This window comes from Protopterus annectens, chromosome 6.part1, assembly GCF_019279795.1.
Source record: "Protopterus annectens isolate FY-2018-M chromosome 6.part1, PAN1.0, whole genome shotgun sequence".
Lineage (NCBI taxonomy): Eukaryota > Metazoa > Chordata > Ceratodontiformes > Protopteridae > Protopterus > Protopterus annectens.
This window is the reverse complement of record NC_056738.1, coordinates 24,060,607-24,082,675: the sequence shown is the minus strand read 5'-3', so window position 1 is coordinate 24,082,675 and position 22,069 is coordinate 24,060,607. Positions and strand designations below refer to the sequence as shown.

The following is a 22,069-nucleotide window of genomic DNA, read 5'->3' as shown; positions in this document are numbered from 1 at the left end:
ATTGTCTTTGAGTTAGTTGCAGATGCATAAATGTGCTCAGAAAAGGAACCGTCAGCAGTTGTGTAATGATATGAGGAATTCTGTGCTTATGTCTGTGGGAAAGAAAGGTTCACATGGAAATGGACCACAGACCCATGCAAAAATTATCCAGAAATTCATTTCACATGACACCTCCGATATTGCAGAGGATGGTACATATTTAAATAGGTTTGATCTCAGTATGATTTAGAGACCAGGCAAGGAACTACTTGTAACAGATGTATGGGATGGTGCTTATCTACCAGAGAAGCAGGAAGAGATTATTTGACCAATACAGCAGAAAAGTAAAAGAAATTTAGAAATGTGCTCTGTTGGCTAAAAATGCAGTTTCTGAAAGACATACAGTGAAAGGTAACTAAGAAAAAAACACCAGTAAGGCAAAAAAAAATGTGGTCTTATTTTTTTTCAAGGAGGAAATAAATTGTGTCTAGAGTTTAGCTGTCAAAGTTGACAAAGTACTTCCCCATCAATCAAAAAGATTAATTCTTGAGAACACACACAAATAATGCCTCTGAGTGGTAGAATGCAAAGAAAGACAAACAATAAATGTACTGTTTAGGAATGTTAACAGATAAAATAAGTAGTGCTAAGTTATGCCACCTGCAGTGCATGCCACAACAACTTTTCAAAGGAAGAGATGTTAACTTACCCAGTACCTGGTTATCCATAGAGCTGAGTTGCTGATTTTTTCCATTATAAGAAATTATGTTTCTTATATGTTTTGATTCTTATTTCATTTTGCCTAAAGTTAAACTGAAGGAGACATGCACAGGTATGGTTAGTGCATCAAGGCCTATAATCTTGAGATGGGGATACCTTCTAATGTCTTATCTGACATTGATCCACAGTACAAGTTAGGAATTCAGACATATAATGCCTAGTCCACTCCAAGATCAAATTGGAATTTGATGACGTGTTCGGAGATATATTGGGTGATGAGCATCCTTATTTCTCTTTTTACTGTATTTCTTAGTGAATGTATTTTTTTCATGTTTCTCAGGGAATTTGCACTTGTTTAGGATAAAATAATTGCCAAGTTGGTAACTATGTATATATATCTAGTGCATTATCCATCCATCCTCAACCCCTTTTCCCATTTTGCACATGGTGTGGGGATGTCATTTCAGCAGTGACAATCATCTTGAGCCAAGGTTTACACCGCCAGGTGGCTAGCCCTGCCACGGTAGTTCATCCATACCACACACACCTGTGGCCAGTTTAGAGTGCCCAATCCACCTACTGCATGTCTTTGGAATGTGGGAGGAAATCCATCTGACTGTAGAGAGGATATGTAGACTCTGCTCAGAAGGCACCCCAGCTGAGAATCAAACCGGAGAACCTCTTGCTGTGAGCCAACAACTCTAATCGCTGCACCACCACAGCCACACTTACCTAGTGCATTAATGTGTATAAAATTGTTCTTGCTCATTTATATGTTGCTGTACATTTGCTGCCATTTGGCCAAAGCCATGACTGAAAATGGCCCAGTGTTTAGGACTATTTCATTTACCCAGTTAACATATTAATCAACACAGAAAGAACTACTTACAGTGAAGAAGGTATAGGTTCATAGATGTTTGCTAGGCTGACGACCACTGTGGCCTTTTTAAGGTTAGCCATGCATACCAAATCTCTGACAAGTTCTGGTAGCCTTGGTAAGTGTAAGCAGTGGTCTGGGAAATTTACCATTTACAGACTGCCTGTGTCCATTAAAGCCATAGGTACCAAACTGGGAATGAATTTCCTGTTCCCCATCCACTTGTTTAATTTACACTACAGTTGGATTAGGGAAGAACCTTGCTTCACATGGATGAGGGAGCCTATTCAAGAGAAAGGGTAGTCTATGGGATGCATACTTGTTTCTGCAGCAGGTCCTGTTTAAATCACATGCTAGGTTTAATTCTCCAGAACGGGTAATTCTGGTGCTGTTTGTTTTGTGGATATGCAGGAGGTCCATCAGAGTGGGATCTGACAATGCCTTGTATGCCAGGTATAGATCTGCCCTCAGCAGCCTTTTGGAGACCAAATACAGGGTTAGGGCTTTGAGGCAGTCTGCATAGGAGATGTTATTTACTCCCTATACTCTTTTAGTGAGGAACCTTTGTGGATGTTCCAGTTGTTAGCTGTGTCTAGTTATGTACGATTCCAAAGAGGACATTGTACTGCGGAGCCATATTTCTAAGCATTGTACTTAATGAATGGTCTGTTGAATGCCAGATACAGTGGAACAATGACCCTCTTGGATGTAGATGCCATACTTTTGTTTAGAAGTTGCACAACATAGAATTTCCTCACTGCTGCCGGCATGTGATTGTCAAGAGCTAGATTGCTGTCTGTGTGTGTCCCCAATTCCCTTACTACTGGGTCGACTCTTGGGGTGTGCTGTCAGTATGATAGTTACCAGGGGTGGAAGACTTCCAGAAGGATACTTTTATGCATTTCCTGGCATTTAGTTGTAGTCCATGTCTCTTCACACCAGATATTTGTTTGTGTCAGCCGTTCTTGGAAAACATTAGTGTTGGTGGGGAATTCTGTGACTGTTTTTAATTCATCTACAAATTTGATCAGCCCAAGGCCCTTGACACTGGCCTTTACTTCAGAGAAGTAGATGCCAAAATAGCAGTTCCAGGACCAATCCCTGCAGGACTCTGGTAGTGACTGCCATCTTTCTAACTTCCTGGGTTCTGTCTATGAGCCAGTTGGCTATCCATCAAATAACATAAGGGTTTATAACTAACCTCTTGAGTTTGTCAGCAATGCCGGAGTATGGTATTCTGGCAATTGCCTTTGCCTGCATAGCTTAGGCAGTGTGAACTGTTTTGCCCTCATCCATTTCTTTGGTGACCTTCTCAAAGAAGTCCACCAGGTTGAGTAGGCATGATGTGTATTGATGAAATCAGACCAGGTTCACTGTCTGGAGGTTTCCTCTGTCATTATTGATCATTTCCATGATAATTCTTTCCATGGCTTTGTATATGAGAGTAGTGAGACTTATGGGTCTGTAGTTTCCAGGGTTTATAGATGGACAACATTTGTGCAGATGGATGACTGTTTGTTTGTTTCTGTTTACCATGTTTGGGGGCTGTAGTTAAATAGTGATTTCAGAGGGCCTGATAGTTCATATTTCATGCTGTTAAGAAGACATCCTGGGATATTGTCAGGGCTCATTGATGCAGTCTTCTTGGCCTTAGAGCATTAAGGACTTGTTCCCTAGTAATAGTAGGGGAGGTTATATTTGATGGTAATTCTTTAGGTGAGGCGGGGGTGGGGTGGTAAAGTTAGAAATGAATTTGTATGCCAGTATGTTTTCTATATCTTCTGGCTCAGTATAGGAAGCTCCATTAACAATGAGCTTTGCACACAATTGTGTATTGCCTTTGATGTTGTGTACATAGCTAAAGAATGCCTTGTGGTTGTCCTTGGCCTGGGAAGCCAGATTTACCTCAAATTTGGCTTTGGTATGATTGTATTTGTCCTCTGAGTTCTTTGTTTAGTTTGAGAGCACTTTTATCCTGCTGGGTGCTGCACCTCCTAATTCTTGCCATGAGTTTCTTCCTTCTGTTATACAGTCTCTTGACGTTGTGATTCCACCAGGGTGGCTTGTTTTTTTAGTTAGTTCTGTACTTATTCCTGGTAGGTACAGCTGCCTCTCTGCAGTTATTAACATGCTTGTATAGGGTTTCTGTTAATAACTCCAAATAAGCAGCATTATTCTCAGAGTTGATGAGGGGGGACTTGAAATTTTCCAGGTTGTCAGTTAATAGTAGGAAGTTCGCCTTAAGAGTAGTTTCTGAACATTCCAGGGTTAGCTGAGGTTCTGGGTTTCCTTTTTAATTCAAAGGAGTCAGTCTTGGGGTCTGATCTTTCCAAAGAGGGCATTACACTGTGGGGGGGGGGGGGTGCAGCACTGTCTCATATTTGAGGACCAGATCCAGTATGTTTGCTCCCCTGGTCAGCTTATTGACAATCTGATACGTGGTGTCTGTGTTTAAAAAATCCCAGGAATCTCTGCGCCTGCATGTTTGGTGTCGTATATGATTCCCAGTTAATAGTGAGGTAATTTAAAGTTGCCCATGGGTTTGATGGTGAGCATTTCCAGTAAGCTTAAATACATGTTATGAATTTCCTGGGTCATAGCGGAGGACCTGTGTCTTGCAAGTAAGTGGTCTGGCATTTTGTCTATGGCCATTTGAACATTGAGAACCTCAAGTGCATTTTCCTGTTTGCCCAGCCTTTAGGTATATTTATTTATTTATTTTTAACAATTTTATTGAGTTCTCATTTAAGACATATGCATAACACATAAAAGAAAATAAAACAAATTAACATGTTCTTAGTTACAAACATCATACATTTTTTGTGCCACTATCATCAATCCAACATTTTATAAATTGCTCAATTCCTGCCTTCCCTTAAACTTCACACCTCCACAAAATTATTATTCTGCATGTATTGTTCCCATTGTTCCCACTTTTTTCTATGTAATTTGCTCCTACCCTTTTCTAAAGATCCCACTTCCATTTCTTTTATCTCTGTTACAATATCCAGTACTTCTAATGCAGTTGGTTTAGACTTTGATTTACATTTCTAGTAAATGTTTTTGGCAGTCATTACAATTAAACTTAAGAAGGCCTTACTATGACTAGGCAATTCAGATACTGTATCCCATCTCAAAAAAAGAATTTCCTTAGTTACACCCATTTGCTCACCCAATATTTCCTGACAGAGTACTGTGCGGGGAATTTTTAAAGTCTGACAACTCATTAGATTCCCAAAACATATGTTCCAAGTTAAGTCTTTTTTCCCAATCACACCTCCAACATTTGGCATCTAACTGAGGGAAAACATTTTTTGAAGTCCGCTTGAGGTATAAAAATACCCATGCAAACACTTCCAAGTAAAAATCCTAAATCTTCTCGAATGTGGTACATATTTGGGAGCCATACATATGTCCTCCCATTGTTTTCTTGTGAACTGCTTATCCAGTCTCTCCTCCCAATCTTTTTTAACTTCCTCTGATTAATTTCTGTAGTTATCGTGTAGTATTTTATATGCCATAATATTTATCTTTTTTTTAGCAGCAGCTTTTGTTCAAGATTCAGCCAAGAACTCTACCAGAGCAGGTCTTTCACTTAGGATTCCCCTATCCCCTTCTTTTTACCTGTACTCTATATCAGTTCCTAGTAGGGAAGGCAGTCTCTTGCATATATTCCAAATGTCTTCTTGGCCTTCTCCCGTTCTGTTACCTTTCCCTCTCTGGTTATTTGCTCCAAATGCCTTGGTTCCTTTTCCAGCTTTCTTCTGTAAATTCCAGCATTCTTGCATATACCCTAAGCCTAGTTGCAGTCAGCCCTATCAGCAAAATCCCCTTTCTCCAGTCTCCATTTTCATGTTAACTTAGTTCTCAAAATACTTTCTCTATTTTATGAATACAATCTCCTGTATGGCTGCTTTATTCTTCTTAAGAGCTGCATCCAAAATCCCACTTTCTCCTTGTTTCTTGAACTCCCCCCTGCATCATCTCTTTTCACTTTGGATTCTAGCATTCTGTTTGTGTTATGTATGTGAGCCTTAACTGAGCAGCTCTGCAATATTCCTTCAATCCAGTAATCCTAAACTACCTTGCTGTATTGTAAGGATCAAATTATCTCACATAACCCTTGCCTGTTTCCCTCCCAGATAAACTTCTTCAACTCTTTAATAATTTATTGTCTACATCTTCTCCTCTAGTTGATAAACCTATGCCTGACCTGTATATAAAACTAAAGGCACTAAAAACATTTTCACTACCTGTGTCTTGCTATCCATATTGATAAATAAGAGCTTCTCGTTTCTCAGTTTTTGCATTTTCTTTTGTTTAGTCTCTTCTCACATATCCATAGCTGCTATAAAAGAATCCTTCTGAATCCATATACCTAAATACTTCATTTTATTATGTCCTACTAAATATGAGTATGGCTGACAAATTCATGTGTGGGTACATAATATCTGATGTCTTTTCTGGATGTTCCTGAACTGATGGGTCTCTGATGATCCAAAGTCAGATCCATCCTCTGCCACTCTGATAGACTTTAAGCTCCATAGATTGAGCTCCTCCCCTTGCCCATAATCCCTCTCATCTCCTTAGTTACCTCAGACTTCGTTTGCTGCTTCAGCGATAAGTCACAGTCACCGTTACCTCGAGCAGGTCATGGTAGATAAGTAATATATTTTTTATTTATTTTCTATCCAGTCAGATATATTCTTTCTTCTTCTTCTTCCTCTCTTATATATATAAAACTTTATGTAAAGGATTTCTCTTTAGATATAGTGTTTTTGTGTCTTAAGCCCTTGCTGACTTTCTTGCTTCCTCTATAGTACTACTTGTCTTTTTACTATAGTTGGTATTTTTCTTACCTATTCTACCCTTTGGTATTCCATTTACTATTGTTGGTATTTTCTGTCGTTTCTTGTCTTTTTCTACAAGTTGGTTTGCTAAAATGTCAGAGAATCCTAACTGTTTTAAAAAGTGCTCTGCTTGGGGGTACAAAATCCTGAATTCCAACAGCCATTCTGAATGCATTTACTGCCTGGGTCCAGGACATCTAAATGTAGAATGTGATATTTGTGCGGGTTTTAATCATGGGGCACTGGTTGAGAGGAAAAATAAATTAATTTTGAAAGGTCTTCTTTCCTCCTCCTGTTTCATCTGTCTCTGGAGTCCCATCCTCTTCCAAAAAATCTGCAGGAGAGGCAGCAGACAAAAACCAAAGACTCAAGGAATTGCTCGTTTGTCCACTCTTTCTTCCTTCAGAATGCTGATGTCTGTGCGGTCGCTGAGACATGGTTTAAAGCCACAGAGATCACACCAACAGTGCAAGGTTATAATCCCTTCCACACATTTAGACCAGCTACTACACTGACTGGGACTAAAAGTGGAGGTGTCTATGTTTATATCAAAAATAAGTATACCTCAAGCCTGGTCAAACAGGACAATGCATTCGAGCTGCTCCATGTTCAAATCATCATAGGCAAAATCCAATGTCACTTCCTTGCCAGTTATAGGTCCCCCTCTATGACCCAAGAAACCCATACCATGTATATAAACTTAGAGACACTAACCATCCAACCCAATGCCATATTCATGGGCAATTTTAATTACCCCACTCTGCCTATTAACTGGGAATCCTATATGACACCAAATGTACAGGCACACAGATAATCCAATACACCAACCAGGGGTGTAGCCATACTGGATCTGGTCTTCACTAATATGGGAGAGTGCTACATGCCTCCTACTGTAATGTCTTCCCTGGTAAGGTCAGGTCACAAAATAGTCTCCTTTGAAGTAAAAATAAAACCTAGACCCCCAGCTAAACCTGGAATATTCAGGAACTACTCTAAGGCTAACCCCCCGCTATTAAGGGATAACCTGGTAAAATTTTAAGCCCCCATAAAGACTGAGAACACTGCTGCCTATTCAGAACTGTTCACAGAAACCCTGTACAAGAATGTTAATAGTTGCATAGAGGCAGCTCTACCCACCAGGAAGATGTACAGAGCTAACTCAAAAAAAAAAAAAAAAAAAAAAAAAAACAAGCCACCCTGGTGGAATCACAAAATCAACAGGCTGTATAACAGAAGGAAGAAAATCATGGCAAAAAATAGGAGGTGCAACACCCAGCAGGATGAAAGCACTCTCAAACTAAACAAACATCTCCGAGGACAAATAGTCTAGCAAAGCCAAATTTGAGGTGAATTTGGCCTCCCAAGCCAAGGACAACCACAAAGCATTCTTTAGCTATGTCACAGGTTCATAAGTAAGTACTAGGCTATCTGCCCGAGGGCATCTATAAGCCTAGCCAGAATGTGTTGGCTTTCGCCACCCCCTTAGATTAGTTCCCTGTGCCTCTGTCCAGTAGAGCCATTAGTTCCCTGTGCCTCTGTCCAGCAAAGCCACTGCAGTGATCCCCGGGGTAAATTTTCTGTTTCCCATCCACTCGTCAAGGTTTCTCTTGAGTGTTAGTAAGGAGCTCTGCCTAATGTAAATTGAAATCCTGTTCCAAAGCATGGGGAGTCTCTGGGACAGGAATCCATCCCTCCAGCACTTCCTGTTTATCGTTGTGGTGAGGTTTAGATCCCTAGAGCATGTGGCTTTCTGGGATTTGTTTTTTTTTTTAGGTGGAGCATGTCCATCATTTCTGGGTTGGACATGGCTTTGTATGTCAGGCAGAGATCACCTCTGAGTAAGCCGTATGCAACCGAGTACAACTGGAGTTTCTTCAGTCAGACTGCATAGGGCATCTGGTTTGAGGCCATTAATCCTCTTGGTGAGGTACTTCTGTGGTCTTTCCAGCTGTTGCAGGTATCTTGTAAGGTACATCCCAAATGGGGCGTTGTACTCTGATAGGTCTGATGAGTGATGTGTAGAGGCACAATAATCTCTTTTGTTCTAGCAACCTCAAAGGCAATACTCAGTTGTGTGCAGAGCTCATTGTAAATGGAGCCACCTATACTGAGCCAGAAGATAATAGCAAACCTACTGGCCAATAAATTCCGCTCCAATTTTACCCCTCTCTCTTCATCAATCTTCCAAATACCATCAAATACAAGTCCCCCTGCTGTCACTAGGGAACAGGTCCTTAATATTCTCTCTAAGGTCATGAACACTGCATCAATAGGCCAAAACAATATCCCGAAATGCCTTCTAAATAGCATGAAACATAACATATCAGGGCCTCTAGAATTGCTATTTAACTATAGCCTCCAAACAGGCTTCGTGCCACATGGACAGCAACAGTCATCGCTCTGCACAAAGGTGGACCATCTACAGACCCTAGAAACTAAAGACCTGGAAGTCTCACTAGTCTTATGTAAAGTCATGGAAAGAATTATAATGGAAATGATCAATAGCGATATAGTAAACCTCTGGACACTTGACCCAGCCCAGTTTGGTTTTGTCAAGGGCAGATCTACTCAACCTGGTGGACTTCCTTGAGAAGGTCACCAAAGCAATGGATGAAGGCAAAATGGTTCACACTGCCTACCTTGACCTGGCCAAGGCATTTGACACAATACCCTACTTGGATATTGTTGACAAACTCAAGAGGTTAGGTGCAAACTCGTATATAACCCAGTGGTTAGCCAACTGGCTAACAGACAGGATCAAGGAAGTTAGAATTGGGGAGTTCACCTCTACAAGGAGGCCAGTCACAAGTAGAGCCCCTCAGGGATAATTCCTTGAACTGCAACCTTTTTGGCATGTACTTCTCAGGTTATACTGGCTAGGCTTTTAAGGGCTCTTAAGCAGTTAGATTAATAGATTACTTGGCTATGAACCTATGATGCTTCTTTCAGGGCAGCTGCTACTGACTCAGTAATCAGGAGATATGCCTGGCTACAAGGTCAGCCCATACCTAAAGACTTCAAATCTAAATTCTTAGACTCTCTATGAGATATTGACCTTCTCTTTGGCTCGCAAGCTGCCAGTCTTTACAAAGCATTACAGGAACAAGGCAAAACAATAAAAGACTGTCATTAAGATTCATCTTTCCACAGTTCCTAGATACAATGAAAATTATCCAGCAAAATCTACTTCCTTTATTAAGGGAGACTCAAGTCCCTCTAATAAGCAAAGGAAAACACTTAGAAAAGGATTCCCCACATAAATTTCAGAGGGCTACTCCTTCAGGGAAGCCTCAACTTGGTAGCAGGTACCTGTGACTATCTTCCCTCCCTCTTCCTCCCTCCCTATCTCCTACAACCCCTCTCAATGAGACTTTCACTCTCTCTCTCTGTCCATCTTTCCCCCATTCTGGAAAACAGCGAACTCAGACAATTGAGTTTTAAATATCATTAAGGAGGGCTGCTGTACAACTTAGGATAGCTTTCCTTCACAGGGGAGGGGGGTGCCCCTTTCTCCTCCCAACCAGATTCACCTCCTGGACCCTATCATCCAAGACTTGCTAGCATAAGGAACCACAGAGAAGATCCACTTAACCTTCTTAGGAAAAGGTTTCTGTTTAAGATTTTTTCTTGTCCCAAGGAAGGAGGGCCAGTGGACACCTTTTCTGGACTTAGCTTGACTAAAGACCTTCCTAAAAGTGCCCACCTTCAAATTTCTTTCTTTGCACACTCTTCTGCCTTTCCTCCTTCCCCAGGCTTTCCTGGTATTCCTAGACCTAAAGGATGGCTATTCCCATCTGCCCTTCTTGCAGAGCATTTTTAAGGGTGGCTCTTTACTGGATCATCACATTTTCAGTTTACTTCTTTGCCCTTTGGTCTTTCTACAACTCCAACAGTTTTCATAAAGTGTTTAACTCCCATAGTGGCCTTTAGCCGCATTCAGGCCATACAAGTCTTCCCTACCTGGACAACCTTCTAATCCAGCCACTGTTCAAGGATATCCTCCTTAAGCATATTGATTACACTGTCTCAAGACTGTTTTGAGATTCACTATCAATTTCAAAAAGCCTCAACTCAATCCTACTCAGGACTTGATCTTTCATTGCTACAGACCTTTACTGTTCTGGAAGGTCACCATCCTAACTAACTATTTTAGAGGAATCTCCACCGAGACTAACTGCATGGCAAGAGATATCCCCAGGGCTCTGGGGTTTATGGCTGCCACACCTCCTGTACTCCCCGTTGCCACACTACACATGATAAAAATAATGGTATCTGAAATCAGTGTAGCCCCAATGCTTACAGCCTCTTGATGCCTTTCTGCTCCACTAACAAAATTCCTTCTTGATGCAGGCCAGAAGAGGGAATCTGGTTAATCTCAACCCAGATCTTCAGTTGTCTCCAGCTCCAGCCAACCAAGTCTTGTTCAGACTCCTTGGACAGGGCATGGAAGGTTTGGACAGGAACCCAGAGAGTTCAGGAGGAGTGGCCTTCCCACCTAGTAAAAGAACACATCAACCTAAAAAAATGAGGGCACTTCTACAGGTCCTGTAGACCTTCTAACATCTCTGGAATCCAGGCATTCTGCTGGTGTACACAGACACCACCACAGTGATGTGGTACATATCAGGCAGGGAGGCATAATATCCTACCCCCTGTGCAGGCTGGCACAGGAGGCCTGGCATTTACTTCCCACGTGAATCTCACTGCAGTGTATCTTCCCGCTCAGGAGAATGTAGTGGCAGAATCTTTAAGCAGGAACATGGAGGACCCTCTCGATTAGTCTCTGAACACACAGCTCTTCACAGCTATCACCCTTCAGTGGGGAATACTGCACACATACCTTTTCAGTTCCACTCAACATCACAGACTTCCTCTTTTCTTCACCAAGAACCCATCTGCACTAGCCTGGAAGACAGATGTCTTCTTGTGGACAGGAAAGTTCCTCTGTACATAATCTGCCTCTGCTTCCAGTGCTCCTGTTCAAGGTTCAGGAGTAGTCTCCAAAACTGTTTTTGGCCTCGTTCTGGTCAAGGCAGCATTAGTTCCCCTACCTCTTTCAGCTGTCAGTGAAATTTCTGGGGTTTGCCTCTACAACCAGACCTCATCACTTAAAAGAAAGTCCAGCTCCTTCATCCCTATCTGACCTCCCCCAGTCTCACTCTCTGGATGATGAGTTTCTAATTCTTGTAAGACATACTTTCTCTGAAGATATGGTTTGGGTTCTACAAGAAGCTAGGAAACCCAATACAAAAATCATACATGGCCAAGTGAAAAAGAATCTCTACTTTGTGCCTTAAACACAAAATGTAGCCCCTTTTGTCAGACATCCCCATGGTACTTCAGTACTTCTGTGAGCTACTACATTCTGGATTGGCCTGTTCTTCTATTAAAGCCCACTTATCTGCTATGGTTTACCTCCATTGGGTTGTGTAGCTGTTGCCCGACTTGCTTTTGATTGAAAGGACAACAGCAAAAAAAAAAACACCAACTCACAAAGATTCAAATGGCTATAATGTGAATGCATTACGCCATTCGAACACATGGACAATGGTCGAATCTGGATTTCTGTCAAACCATTTTCGACATTTGTCCTCGGAAGTGTTCTGTAATTTGCTATATAGAGTTGCGGAAATGCACTACCGCACATAACATTCTCAAACAAATGGAGGTAAACCATCTGCTATCAATGTATGTTTATGTTTGGAGCTTCCACTCACGTCCAGGGCAGAGGTCAAACTTTTCCTGAGAGGAGTTTTGCACCTTAAACCTCCAAGAAAGCCCATTACTCTGCAGTGGGACCTTAACTTTGTTTTGGAAAAACTTTTACTTTGCCTCCTTTTGAGTCCTCAGCTTCTGTCATCCTCAAATTTTGCACATGGAAAACCATGCTTCTTCAGGCCATCACCTCAGCTTGCAGAGTTTCTGAACTTGATGGTCATTCCTCCTTTTCTCATTTTCCGATAAGATAAGCCTTAGGGCCAATCCTTCCTTCATGCTTAATGTAGTTAATGAGGTGACCTTAACCAGGCCATCGACCTTCCAACCTTGTTTTCCAATCCCCAAAAATAGGAGAGAATGAATACTACACTCTAGACATTCACATGCAATTGAGGTTTTAACTGGATAAAACTAAGAATATCAGGCAAACAGATCAGCTTGCCTCCTTCTTGGACTCAAAGCTGGGATAGCCACTTGCTGAAAAACTATTGCATCATGACTTTCAAAGGCCATCTCCTTCTGCTATTCAGACCTTGGTAAGACTTGGCCCTCCAGTCCAAAAACACATTCCACTCCGGCAGTAGCATCATTTGGTGCTTTCTACAAAGGTGTAGATGCTATATCCATTTTAGAAGCTGCCACTTGATCCTGTCCCCACCTTCACTGAACATTATAGGTTAGATGCCTTCTCCAGGTCCAGGGCAACTTTTGCCAAAACAGTTCTGTCTGGCCTCCTGGATTCTACTGCCTCTGTTTAGCCTTTTGCCCCTTTCTGTCTGTCTGTTACGAGTACTGCAATAGTGATTTCAGTCAGGACATAGTACAGTTGTGTAAGAACTTACCATAACTGTAGATGTCCTGCTGATCACTGTTGCCGTATTCGAGCCTTCTCTCCTTATCCCCTTTCTCGACTCTTACAAAACACACACACACACACACACACACACACACACACCCATTTAAGTACATCACTCTTGGGTGGAGTTTACTTAGCTGTTCAAACTGTGTCCCTCCTAGTTAACCAGACTCCGATCTTGATTGTCTTCAGGCTGCAGGCTTTGAGATGGTCTGATGATCTTGTGTGTCTGTCTATATACTACTACTACACCACTAACTTACTGAGCTCGTCATCTGGACATATGGTGTCAGAAGGTAAAGCTGTGGCACCCCGGCTGGATGTCACTAGATGAGAAAACCATCTGTTATTAATTCTGCAGTAGCGAGCCATAGGACATCTGTTACTATAAGTTCTTACACAACTGTACTTTATTTGAGGTTCATACAGTCAATAATGCTGGCTTCAGTTGCTGGGTGCTGGAGCTCTCTGTGAATGAAAGTGATTGACAGTGTTGTCACTTGTTCAGTTTAAGCAGTCATTCTGGTTTTGTACAGGTAGTGAGCATTTTCATGAAGCTAGCTTAGGAATACTTTAGTAGATGTTCTTCGTTCCCCATTGCTGCAGTCCTTACTATTGGGTATAGTCCGCATCCAGTCGGCCCGAATACCAGAGTATAAGGCTGACGTCGGTCAGGGCGCATTAGACTGACGTCGGTACGTCAGGGTACTAATGCGCATGACCGACGTCATATCCTCAGTCTTTTTTGCCGCATGGTCCGATGCAGAAGCAATTTTGCGAGTGCAGGTTGGCGTTCTGAAATATTTCCGAAACCGGAGTTTCAGACCGAAACAGAGTTGGCTAAGTAGTGTTGCTATCTACCAGTGCTTGGTTTTCTGGTTGTGTTTTTGACAGTGATGCCTACTGTGTAGAGTATGTACATACTCCGTAACTCTTTTATGGTTTGTATCTATGTGCTTTGGTTTCTTCTCCCAGACACTCAGCTCTATAATATATGCCTCTGGCCATTTGTGCTTTTATTTTCATCTCAATCTAACACCAGTGGGGTACACAGAAGGGCAACTATCTTTTGGAGGGATAGGAAGGCAGGCACTATTCACATATAAGATTTACATATCCTTGTAAGAATTTGTCTTGTCAGTTTATTAGAGGACTACTATTTTGCTGGCTTTGAACATTAAGCTTTAGACACAACTTACTTTCCTTGAAAGAAAAAAATTTCTTTCCTAATTCATGATTGTTTTAATGTGACTAAAAAAAAAGTTTTAAAATGCACCTCGGTACATCTCGAAACCTTTGACTTTCACCCCTAACTTAGTTCAGTCGCTGCCCCCAACTTATTACCTTAGAGTAATAATAAAATAGCAGTTTTTTGTTTTATTATTTTGGTTTTGCATTTGAAGTATGAGTTATTACAGTGGAGTCTTTTGACCCATTAGAGTAAAACAGTACATACTGCCTACCTTGACCTGGCCAAGGCATTTGACACAGTTCCTCGCTCGGGTATTATAAATAAATGCAAACTGGGCATAAGTTCCTACGTCACCAGATGGATAGCCAGTTGGCTCACAGACAGGACACATGGTTAAATTGGGTGAATCCATATCTAGCAAGAGGCCAGTTACAAGTGGTTTGCCACAGTGACCAGTATTGGGACCACTCCTGTTCAGAATGTACTTCTCTGAAGTCCAGGCTAATGTGCAAGACCTTTGAATGACAAAGTTTGCTGACGACTGCAAACTGGAGGCAATCGCTGAATCCCCCAACAATGTAGAAATCCTTCAGGAGGGTCTAGATCAGACAGATGATTGGTGCCAGAACCATGGGCTTAAAACTAAATGAGAAGGAATGCATCATCATACCCTTTGGGAAGTAAGATGCCCCTGTAAATTACAACATCAATAGCACAACCCTAAGAGTAGACTCAGAGGTGAGAGATCTAGGTGCAGAGATAGATAGTAGCCTGAACTTTGACCACCATGTGTCCACAGTAGTGAAAAAGGCCTTGTATGTGGCACAACTTATATGTAAAGGTATGACACCCAGATGCAAAGAAGTTATAGTCCCACTGTACTCAACCTTCGTTAGACCAATAATGGAGTGCAATGTCCAATCTGGCATATTCATGACTAGGCACTTACAGCAGCTAGAGCGACCTCAGAGGTTCCTCACAAAGAAAATACAGGGTGTAAACATGTCCTGCGCGGATACACTAAGAGCCTTATCCCTTTGTTCTGTCTCCTACAGACTGTTAAGGGATGATCTATGCCTGACCTACAAGGCACACACCCTGATGGAGCTGCTACACATCTGCAAGTCAAACAGCATGAGTCTCGCCCAATCTAGGGAATCTAAACTTTAGTTAGCGACTCAAAACATGCTGAAGAGACAGATGTGTGTTCTCAAAGATTGCCCTTTCTATGGAACAGGTTTCCTATTCACATGAAGCAGAGCCTTTACTTGGCCCTCTTCAAATGCAATTTGGATCAGTGGATGTGGAATCAAATTCACACCTGAGGTAGTGACTGTATCCCTTATTGATGGGGCAGTCTGTAAGATACTGAAGACATGGGCACAAATCCATGCCACCCTCTTGCCCCTAGGAGAGGTAAAATTGGGTTATATTGGCTAGGTTTGTAAGGGGCTATTAAGCCATTACCTAGTAATGTCCTATGAAAAGTGTGAGGGGGAACTAAAAAGAAAGGCTGTGTGTGAAAAAACAAGAAAGTAATCTGTCAGGATGTTGTTGGGCCAAAATGAGGGGGAAACAGGAGAGAAGCATTGAGGAGGGGAAAAGGGTACTAGTGTGCAACAGAGCCTTTTGGGGTCCTTTGTCTAAGGCTCTGTGTTACTTAACGATGGTCTTATTGATTGCACTCAGATGTCTGAGTTGTATTCAGTAAAGTGACTATAATGAGCAGGTACATACTTTTGGGAGGATGGCCTTCTGGATTCAGGAATGGACAGTGAGCTATTTATTTTTATATTTATTTATGCTAATGTTCATGTCATGGCTTGGTCATGACAGATACCATGTTTGAATGAACACTTGGTAGAAGAAATGACATTGAAATTGTGTCATTACAGTGGATTCTGTATGTTTTGTTCCATTAGGAGAAGGAGGGACAGAGCTGTCTACTGATCACCATGTTGTAACAAGTTAGATGTACTTGATAGCGTATTGACTGGATAGATATGGGAGACTCAAATTAGTAGTATGGATCTCTTGTGGAAAGGTGGTGGAGGTTTCTGTTCAAGATGGGTTTATCTGTTATCCACAAGAAAGCTTCTCTGTTGTAAGTGAGGCTGTAGACATTCAGTATGAATGAACCATGTTTAGGACCAGAAGTGTTGAAATAGTAGCAAGGACATGTGGCCAGGTGATGATTAATGTCTGCCACAGTGGTAATTCTAAGACCCACTGGTGAACAATCGTGAGGAAAGCTTGTGTGAAATATTGGGAAATAATGTACTGTTATGAGTGTAATTACAAGAAAGTGGTCTCTGGTTAATATATTACATAAAACATATTATATAACACACACACACACACACACACACACACACACACACACACACACACACACACACACACACACACACCTCTGCAGGGACAGTACAACAATAATTTACTGTGTTTTAGTGTGTGTTAAAGCCATATTTTTGCAGCTCCTAATTAGTACATCCCTTGTGATACCCCATTTCCAATTTTTTAGAAGTTTCTAAGATTTAATGTTCAGTATAGGTTCATACTGTGCCATAAGTGTAATATTGTTTCCTTGGCATTCAAAAGCTTAGAAATCACTTGTTAAATGGTGATAGAACAAAACAAGTGATTTGATTCCTTAAAACAAAATAGATAGGTGTGTGTGTGTGTGTGTGTGTGTGTGTGTGTGTGTGTGTGTGTGTGTGTGTGTGTGTGTGTGTGTGTGTGTGTGTGTGTCTGTGTCTGTGTCTGTGTGTGTGTCTGTGTGTCTGTGTGTGTGTGTGTGTGTGTGTGTGTGTGTGTGTGTCTGTGTGTGTGTGTCCGTGTCCAGAAGGGCTTGCCACCTGCAAAAAGGAATTGTTTAAAGCTGCTGCATTACACAGCATGTAATAGTCAACTTTCCAGCTGTTAGGAGTAAGCTGTTGCAGTACAAGGAATGGTGTCAGTTACTCATAGCAGAAGCCTGTTAAGAATCCAATTCAATGGCACTAAATCATGCAGACCCTCATTAAAGTATCTATCTATTATTTGGCATTAATCTGTTGCCTACAGCTGTAAAAGCTCAGCTTATCGGAGTTCCTTTGCTTTTGTTTGATGGAATTTCATTGCAGAAGTAGTATTCCATATTGGACATGATCCATATCAGAATGCCTTTCTGTTGGTATAGTGCTATTTGTGGATGCTGATGACACATTTTACCTTTACTTAGAAGTTTAACTGAGTGCATGTAGTTCTTTGCTACCATTTTCTCAGTTGTACCACGTTCCCATGCAGTAATCCAATTTAGCTGGATTAAATGTATAAGAAATGCACAGGTATATTTATTGAATAACAATATTTTATTGTTACGTTTTAAAGATTCATATAGTAATTTTCTGTTTCAGAAAAAGAGGAACATTTGCCCGATTTGGACTCTGAAGAAAAATTCTGTGAGATGTAAGTACGTACTTTACTTTTCTTTAATGCCTCAGCTATAAGGTCTCATTGTTTACTTACTGGTGTCATGTGTTTTCTTTGGAATATTAGATTAGATCAATTTTGTGTTTAAGCTTTACAAAAAAATGTTTCTATATGTGGAGGTGTAAACATTGTCATAATGGCTCAGGAATTCCTCTTGCTTTGTAACAGAATTGGTTTACCTTTACCTGGCTCTATTTTGTAGAGTCATTGAATCCCTGACTGTAGGCCAGATGACCTGTGTTTTATTAGTGGCACAGGTATCAGAAGGTGGGTGGAGGGTAAACCTGAGCAACTAGCTCATTATTCCAAGGGTGGGGAGTGGCTGCTAGGCCCACGGCATTGGTGACAGCCAGCCGTATCACTTACCTGTGTGCACACATTAACTCTTGCTATGTTGGTTCATACGAAGTTACTATGTTAAAGGCCCTAGTGCTTTACAAGCCTAGCTGTGTAATAACCCAAGTACCTTTATTGACCATAGTTAGATGGTCATTGTTAGCAGAGTGAGTCTCTGATCAGCACTGACTGCCCTTGTCCATGAGGGACATATGTGCCACCCCCAGGATGAATTTACAGTTACCCATCCAGTTGTCAAGGTTGCGCATTAATAGGGTCATTGAGGAGTTCTGCTTCACATGGAGTGGGAGCTTATTCCAGAGGACAGGCAATCACTGGGAGATGTATCTATCTCTTCAGCATGTTCTGTTAATGTCACAGGCTAGATTGAAATCCCTGGAGAGAGTTATTCTTGTCGCATTTGATTTGCAGATGTGCAGCATTTCTATTAGGGGAGGGTCTGAGAGTGCTGTGTAGGTCAGGCACACGTCATCTGTCAGCAGCATGTAGGATACAGAGTACAGTGACAGGGCCTTCAGTCTTTCCATGTATGTCATGTTTTGGAGGCCCTGGATTCTCTTGGTTAAAAACCTCTGTGATCTCTCCAGTTGTTGCAGCCGTCTGGTGAGATACATGCAGAAGGGAGCACTGTACTCGATTAGTGGTTTGATAAGGGTCAAGTACAACAGAGCTATAACCTCCCTGGTCTTGGATGCAGTGCCCTTATTTATGAGATGACGGATTGCTGTCATCCTGTGTTCCCATATCTCGCACCACTGAATTTGAGCTTAGAGGGGTGCAATCTGTATCGTAATTAGCAGGGGCTACTTCTTTGTCAAAGAAGGTTGTGAGGCATTTTTTGCATTAAGTTTTAGTCCATGAGTTTAGCACCAATCATTTGTCTGTGTTAACCCCTTCTGTAGTAGTTTAGCATCATTGGGGGGGGGGGGCTCTATGATTGCACCCAGTTTACAGTAATCTGCAAACTTGGAAAGTTGCAAGCCATCTGCCTTTGCCTGGACTTCAGAGAAATAGATTCCAAACAGTAGAGGGCCCAGCAGAGATCCTTGTACCCCACTGGTAACTGGTCTACTGGTGGAGGTGGACTCCCCAATTTTGAGAGAGTGCATTCTTTCGGTGAGCCAGTTTGTTAACCCATCTTGTAATGTATGGGTAATCCCCAGCTGGGAGAGTTCCTGTATGATACCTGAATGCGGAATTGTGTCAGGGGCCTTAGCTAAATCAAAATAGGCAGTATATATTTTGCCCTCATCCAGGGCTTTGTTGACATTGTCAAAGAAGTTCACTAGGTTTAATAAGCAAGATCTATCCTTGATGAAACCAAACTGGGTCAGATCAGAGGTTTGAAGGTCACCTATATCCTTGTGAATAAGGTCCATGGTGATTCTTTCCATGGTCTTGCAGATAAGGCTGGTTAGGCTTATGGGTCTATAGTTCCCAGGGTCAGTTGATGGACCCCTTTGTGCATGGGAATTACTATTGCTGTGCTCCACTCTGCTGGGACAAAGCCATTTCTCAGGCTATGGTTAAAGAGTGTACCGAGTGTTTCCACTAGTTCTCATTTTAGATTGCTTAGTAAGCAGCCTGGGATGTTATCTGGCCCCATAGAGGCTGTGCTTTTGGCCTTGGAGAGTGCTTGTATGACCTGTTCTGTGGAAATACTCTGTAGAGAACTGGTGTCAGGAATGCTTTGGGGTATATCTGGTGGGGACAGGGTGGGATGAAATTATTGTCAAATCTGTCAGCTAGCAGATTGGCAATTTCCTCAGGTTCGGTGTGAGTGGTACCATCCACTTCAAATTTGGCACACAGCTAGGCATTCCCTTTTAGGTTTCAGATGTAGCTAAAAAATGCCTTATGGATTTGTTTAGCTAGCTAGCCTTAGCCTTAGACTTAACAAGATATCCGATTTGCTTGTTCAGGATGTGGAGGGTATTCTTCCTTTGCTGAGTAAGTTCCCTCCTGTTCTTAGATATCAGTTTCTTTCTTTTGTTGTTTAGCTTATTTATGCTTACAGTCCACCAGGGTGGCTTGTTTTTTGGGAAGACCTGTTTTTTTCCTGTTGGGTACAACCAAGTCAGTGCACTTGTTCAAGTGGCTGTGTCGGACATTTGTATACGCCTCTGCATAGGAGTCGTTGTTGGCTATGTTGCCAGGATTTTTTATACCATCGCTTAGGCAGTAGTTTGCTTTGGAGAAATTTTTCAGTTTTTTACTCCTGTGGGGGTGTCAGGTTTGATCTTTACTTCAAATGAGACCGATTTATGTTATGACCTTAGCAGGGAGGGCAACGCACGGAGGGTAGTGCAGTGACCCCCCCCCCATGTTGGTGAACATTAAGTTCAAGACATTTGAGCCCTTTGTGGGAGGTGCAGACAACTGCTCCAGGGCATTATGTCCAGGAACCTCGTAGTGATAGTGTTTGTGCTCATCCAGTCGATGGAAGGATAGTTGAAATCTGCCATGACCAAGGTGTTTGACTGTATACTGAGCGACTCTAGCAAGTCCAGGTATGCGGTGTTGTTCTCCTGGTTCATAATAGGGGACCTGTAGCTAGCGATGATGTGGAGGGATATTTTACTTATATAATTGAAGTTGGAGTAACTTGAGAGTCATACTGTTTCACCAGTGTCTAGATGTATTTGGATTTACTGAAGATGGATATACCTCCACTTCTGGTTCTTTCACTCTCGTTTTGGAGTCTCATCGTGTGAAAGGCATAGCAGCCTTGTACAGCCGGGGTGCTTTAAGCAGTGTTGAACCAAGTCTCAGTGACTGCATAAATGTCAGTATCTTCCAAAGTGAGAAGTGCTTCCAGGGAGTGCAGTTTACTGTTTAAGCTCCTATAAATAATAGGCAGTGTGCAGACTATTACATGCCTAGTCAACATGCAGACATTGACCAAAGGTGAGAAACAAACATTATACCTTGTGCTTTGAGGCAAGTACCTTAACCATTATGCCACTTCCTAGACTCCCCCCCCCCATGCTAAATGTGAGAATACTGTGTTTTGTGTGTGTGTGCGTGCGCGTGCATGTGAGTATAAGTACGCAGTCTTCCCTCCCAAACAGGCAGCCATTGTGAGTCTGTAAGCAGACTAGGGGAGGTTGTTCTGGGAGACTGACTAGCTGACTTTGCGCCCTACCATCTGCCTCTCACCACTATGAGGGGGGGGGTAGCTATGCTGATAGGGCATCTTTGGCAGGAATGGATGGGCCATAGTGCTTTTTCCTAGCCCGGGAATGCTTGGCTTCCTATGTAGGCAAAGATCAAATACACCATACTGTCCTAATGGTGACCATCAGTGAACACAAGGTTGCAGTTGGTAGTCTTACAACTCCACTATCTTCAAAAAATGCACTTCCCCAGAAATGAAAATGGTCTTATCACTTTTGAATTGTATTTTCACACAGACTTCATATTGTCTGTGGTTTTGGTGCACTGTCATGGACATCTTTATTTAACTTGTATATCTTCATTTTTCCTGTAGTAAGGACCTTTTTCCATAAATAGCTTATCCCCCATATTGTTCTAGTGGAAGTAATAGACCTAAGACTGAACTTTACCATTCAGAAGATTTCTCAGTGCCCTATAAAGAAGTTCAAGATTCAATATAGTGATTCCTAAAAGTTGGCAAATGTAAGCACAATTAAACACTTGCAGAAATGAACTGCAAAAACTGCTGCTGCGCATTTAAAGTGGGTTTTGTCTGACAGCGCTAACCCCCCGCCACTAATTAACTTTGGCATCCCTCTACCTTAATTTTCCAAGATACGTCAATTTCAGACTTGGTAAATGTTTCCCCTAATCGCTTAATCTTCTGCAGTTCCATGGATTAGATTTACAGTCTTCAGCCTTGTGTCTCGGTCTTTACTCTTGCCACCACGCCCTTATAAATACTTAACATCTTTATGAAATTTACTGAAATACTGGAAAACCATAGGGCCAGAAATGGAAAATTGATGTTCACTGTGTTGACACAACTCCCTCCCCCCCAAAAAAAAACAAATGGGACAGTTTAAGAATTTGCCATTTGCTAGTCCTGG

The 22,069-nt window shown here is 41.9% G+C and overlaps 1 protein-coding gene across 3 annotated transcripts in view; it reads left to right on the top strand.

Moving 5' to 3' along the window:
• The window catches only part of CENPH (centromere protein H), a 620,329-nt gene that overhangs the window by 116,614 nt on the left and 481,646 nt on the right, over positions 1-22,069 (top strand). For all 3 annotated transcript variants that reach the window (XM_044075457.1, XM_044075459.1, XM_044075458.1), the window contains one exon: positions 17,591-17,642. In XM_044075457.1, coding sequence (XP_043931392.1) covers positions 17,591-17,642 — 52 coding nt within the window. The remainder of the gene's footprint in view (positions 1-17,590; positions 17,643-22,069) is intronic.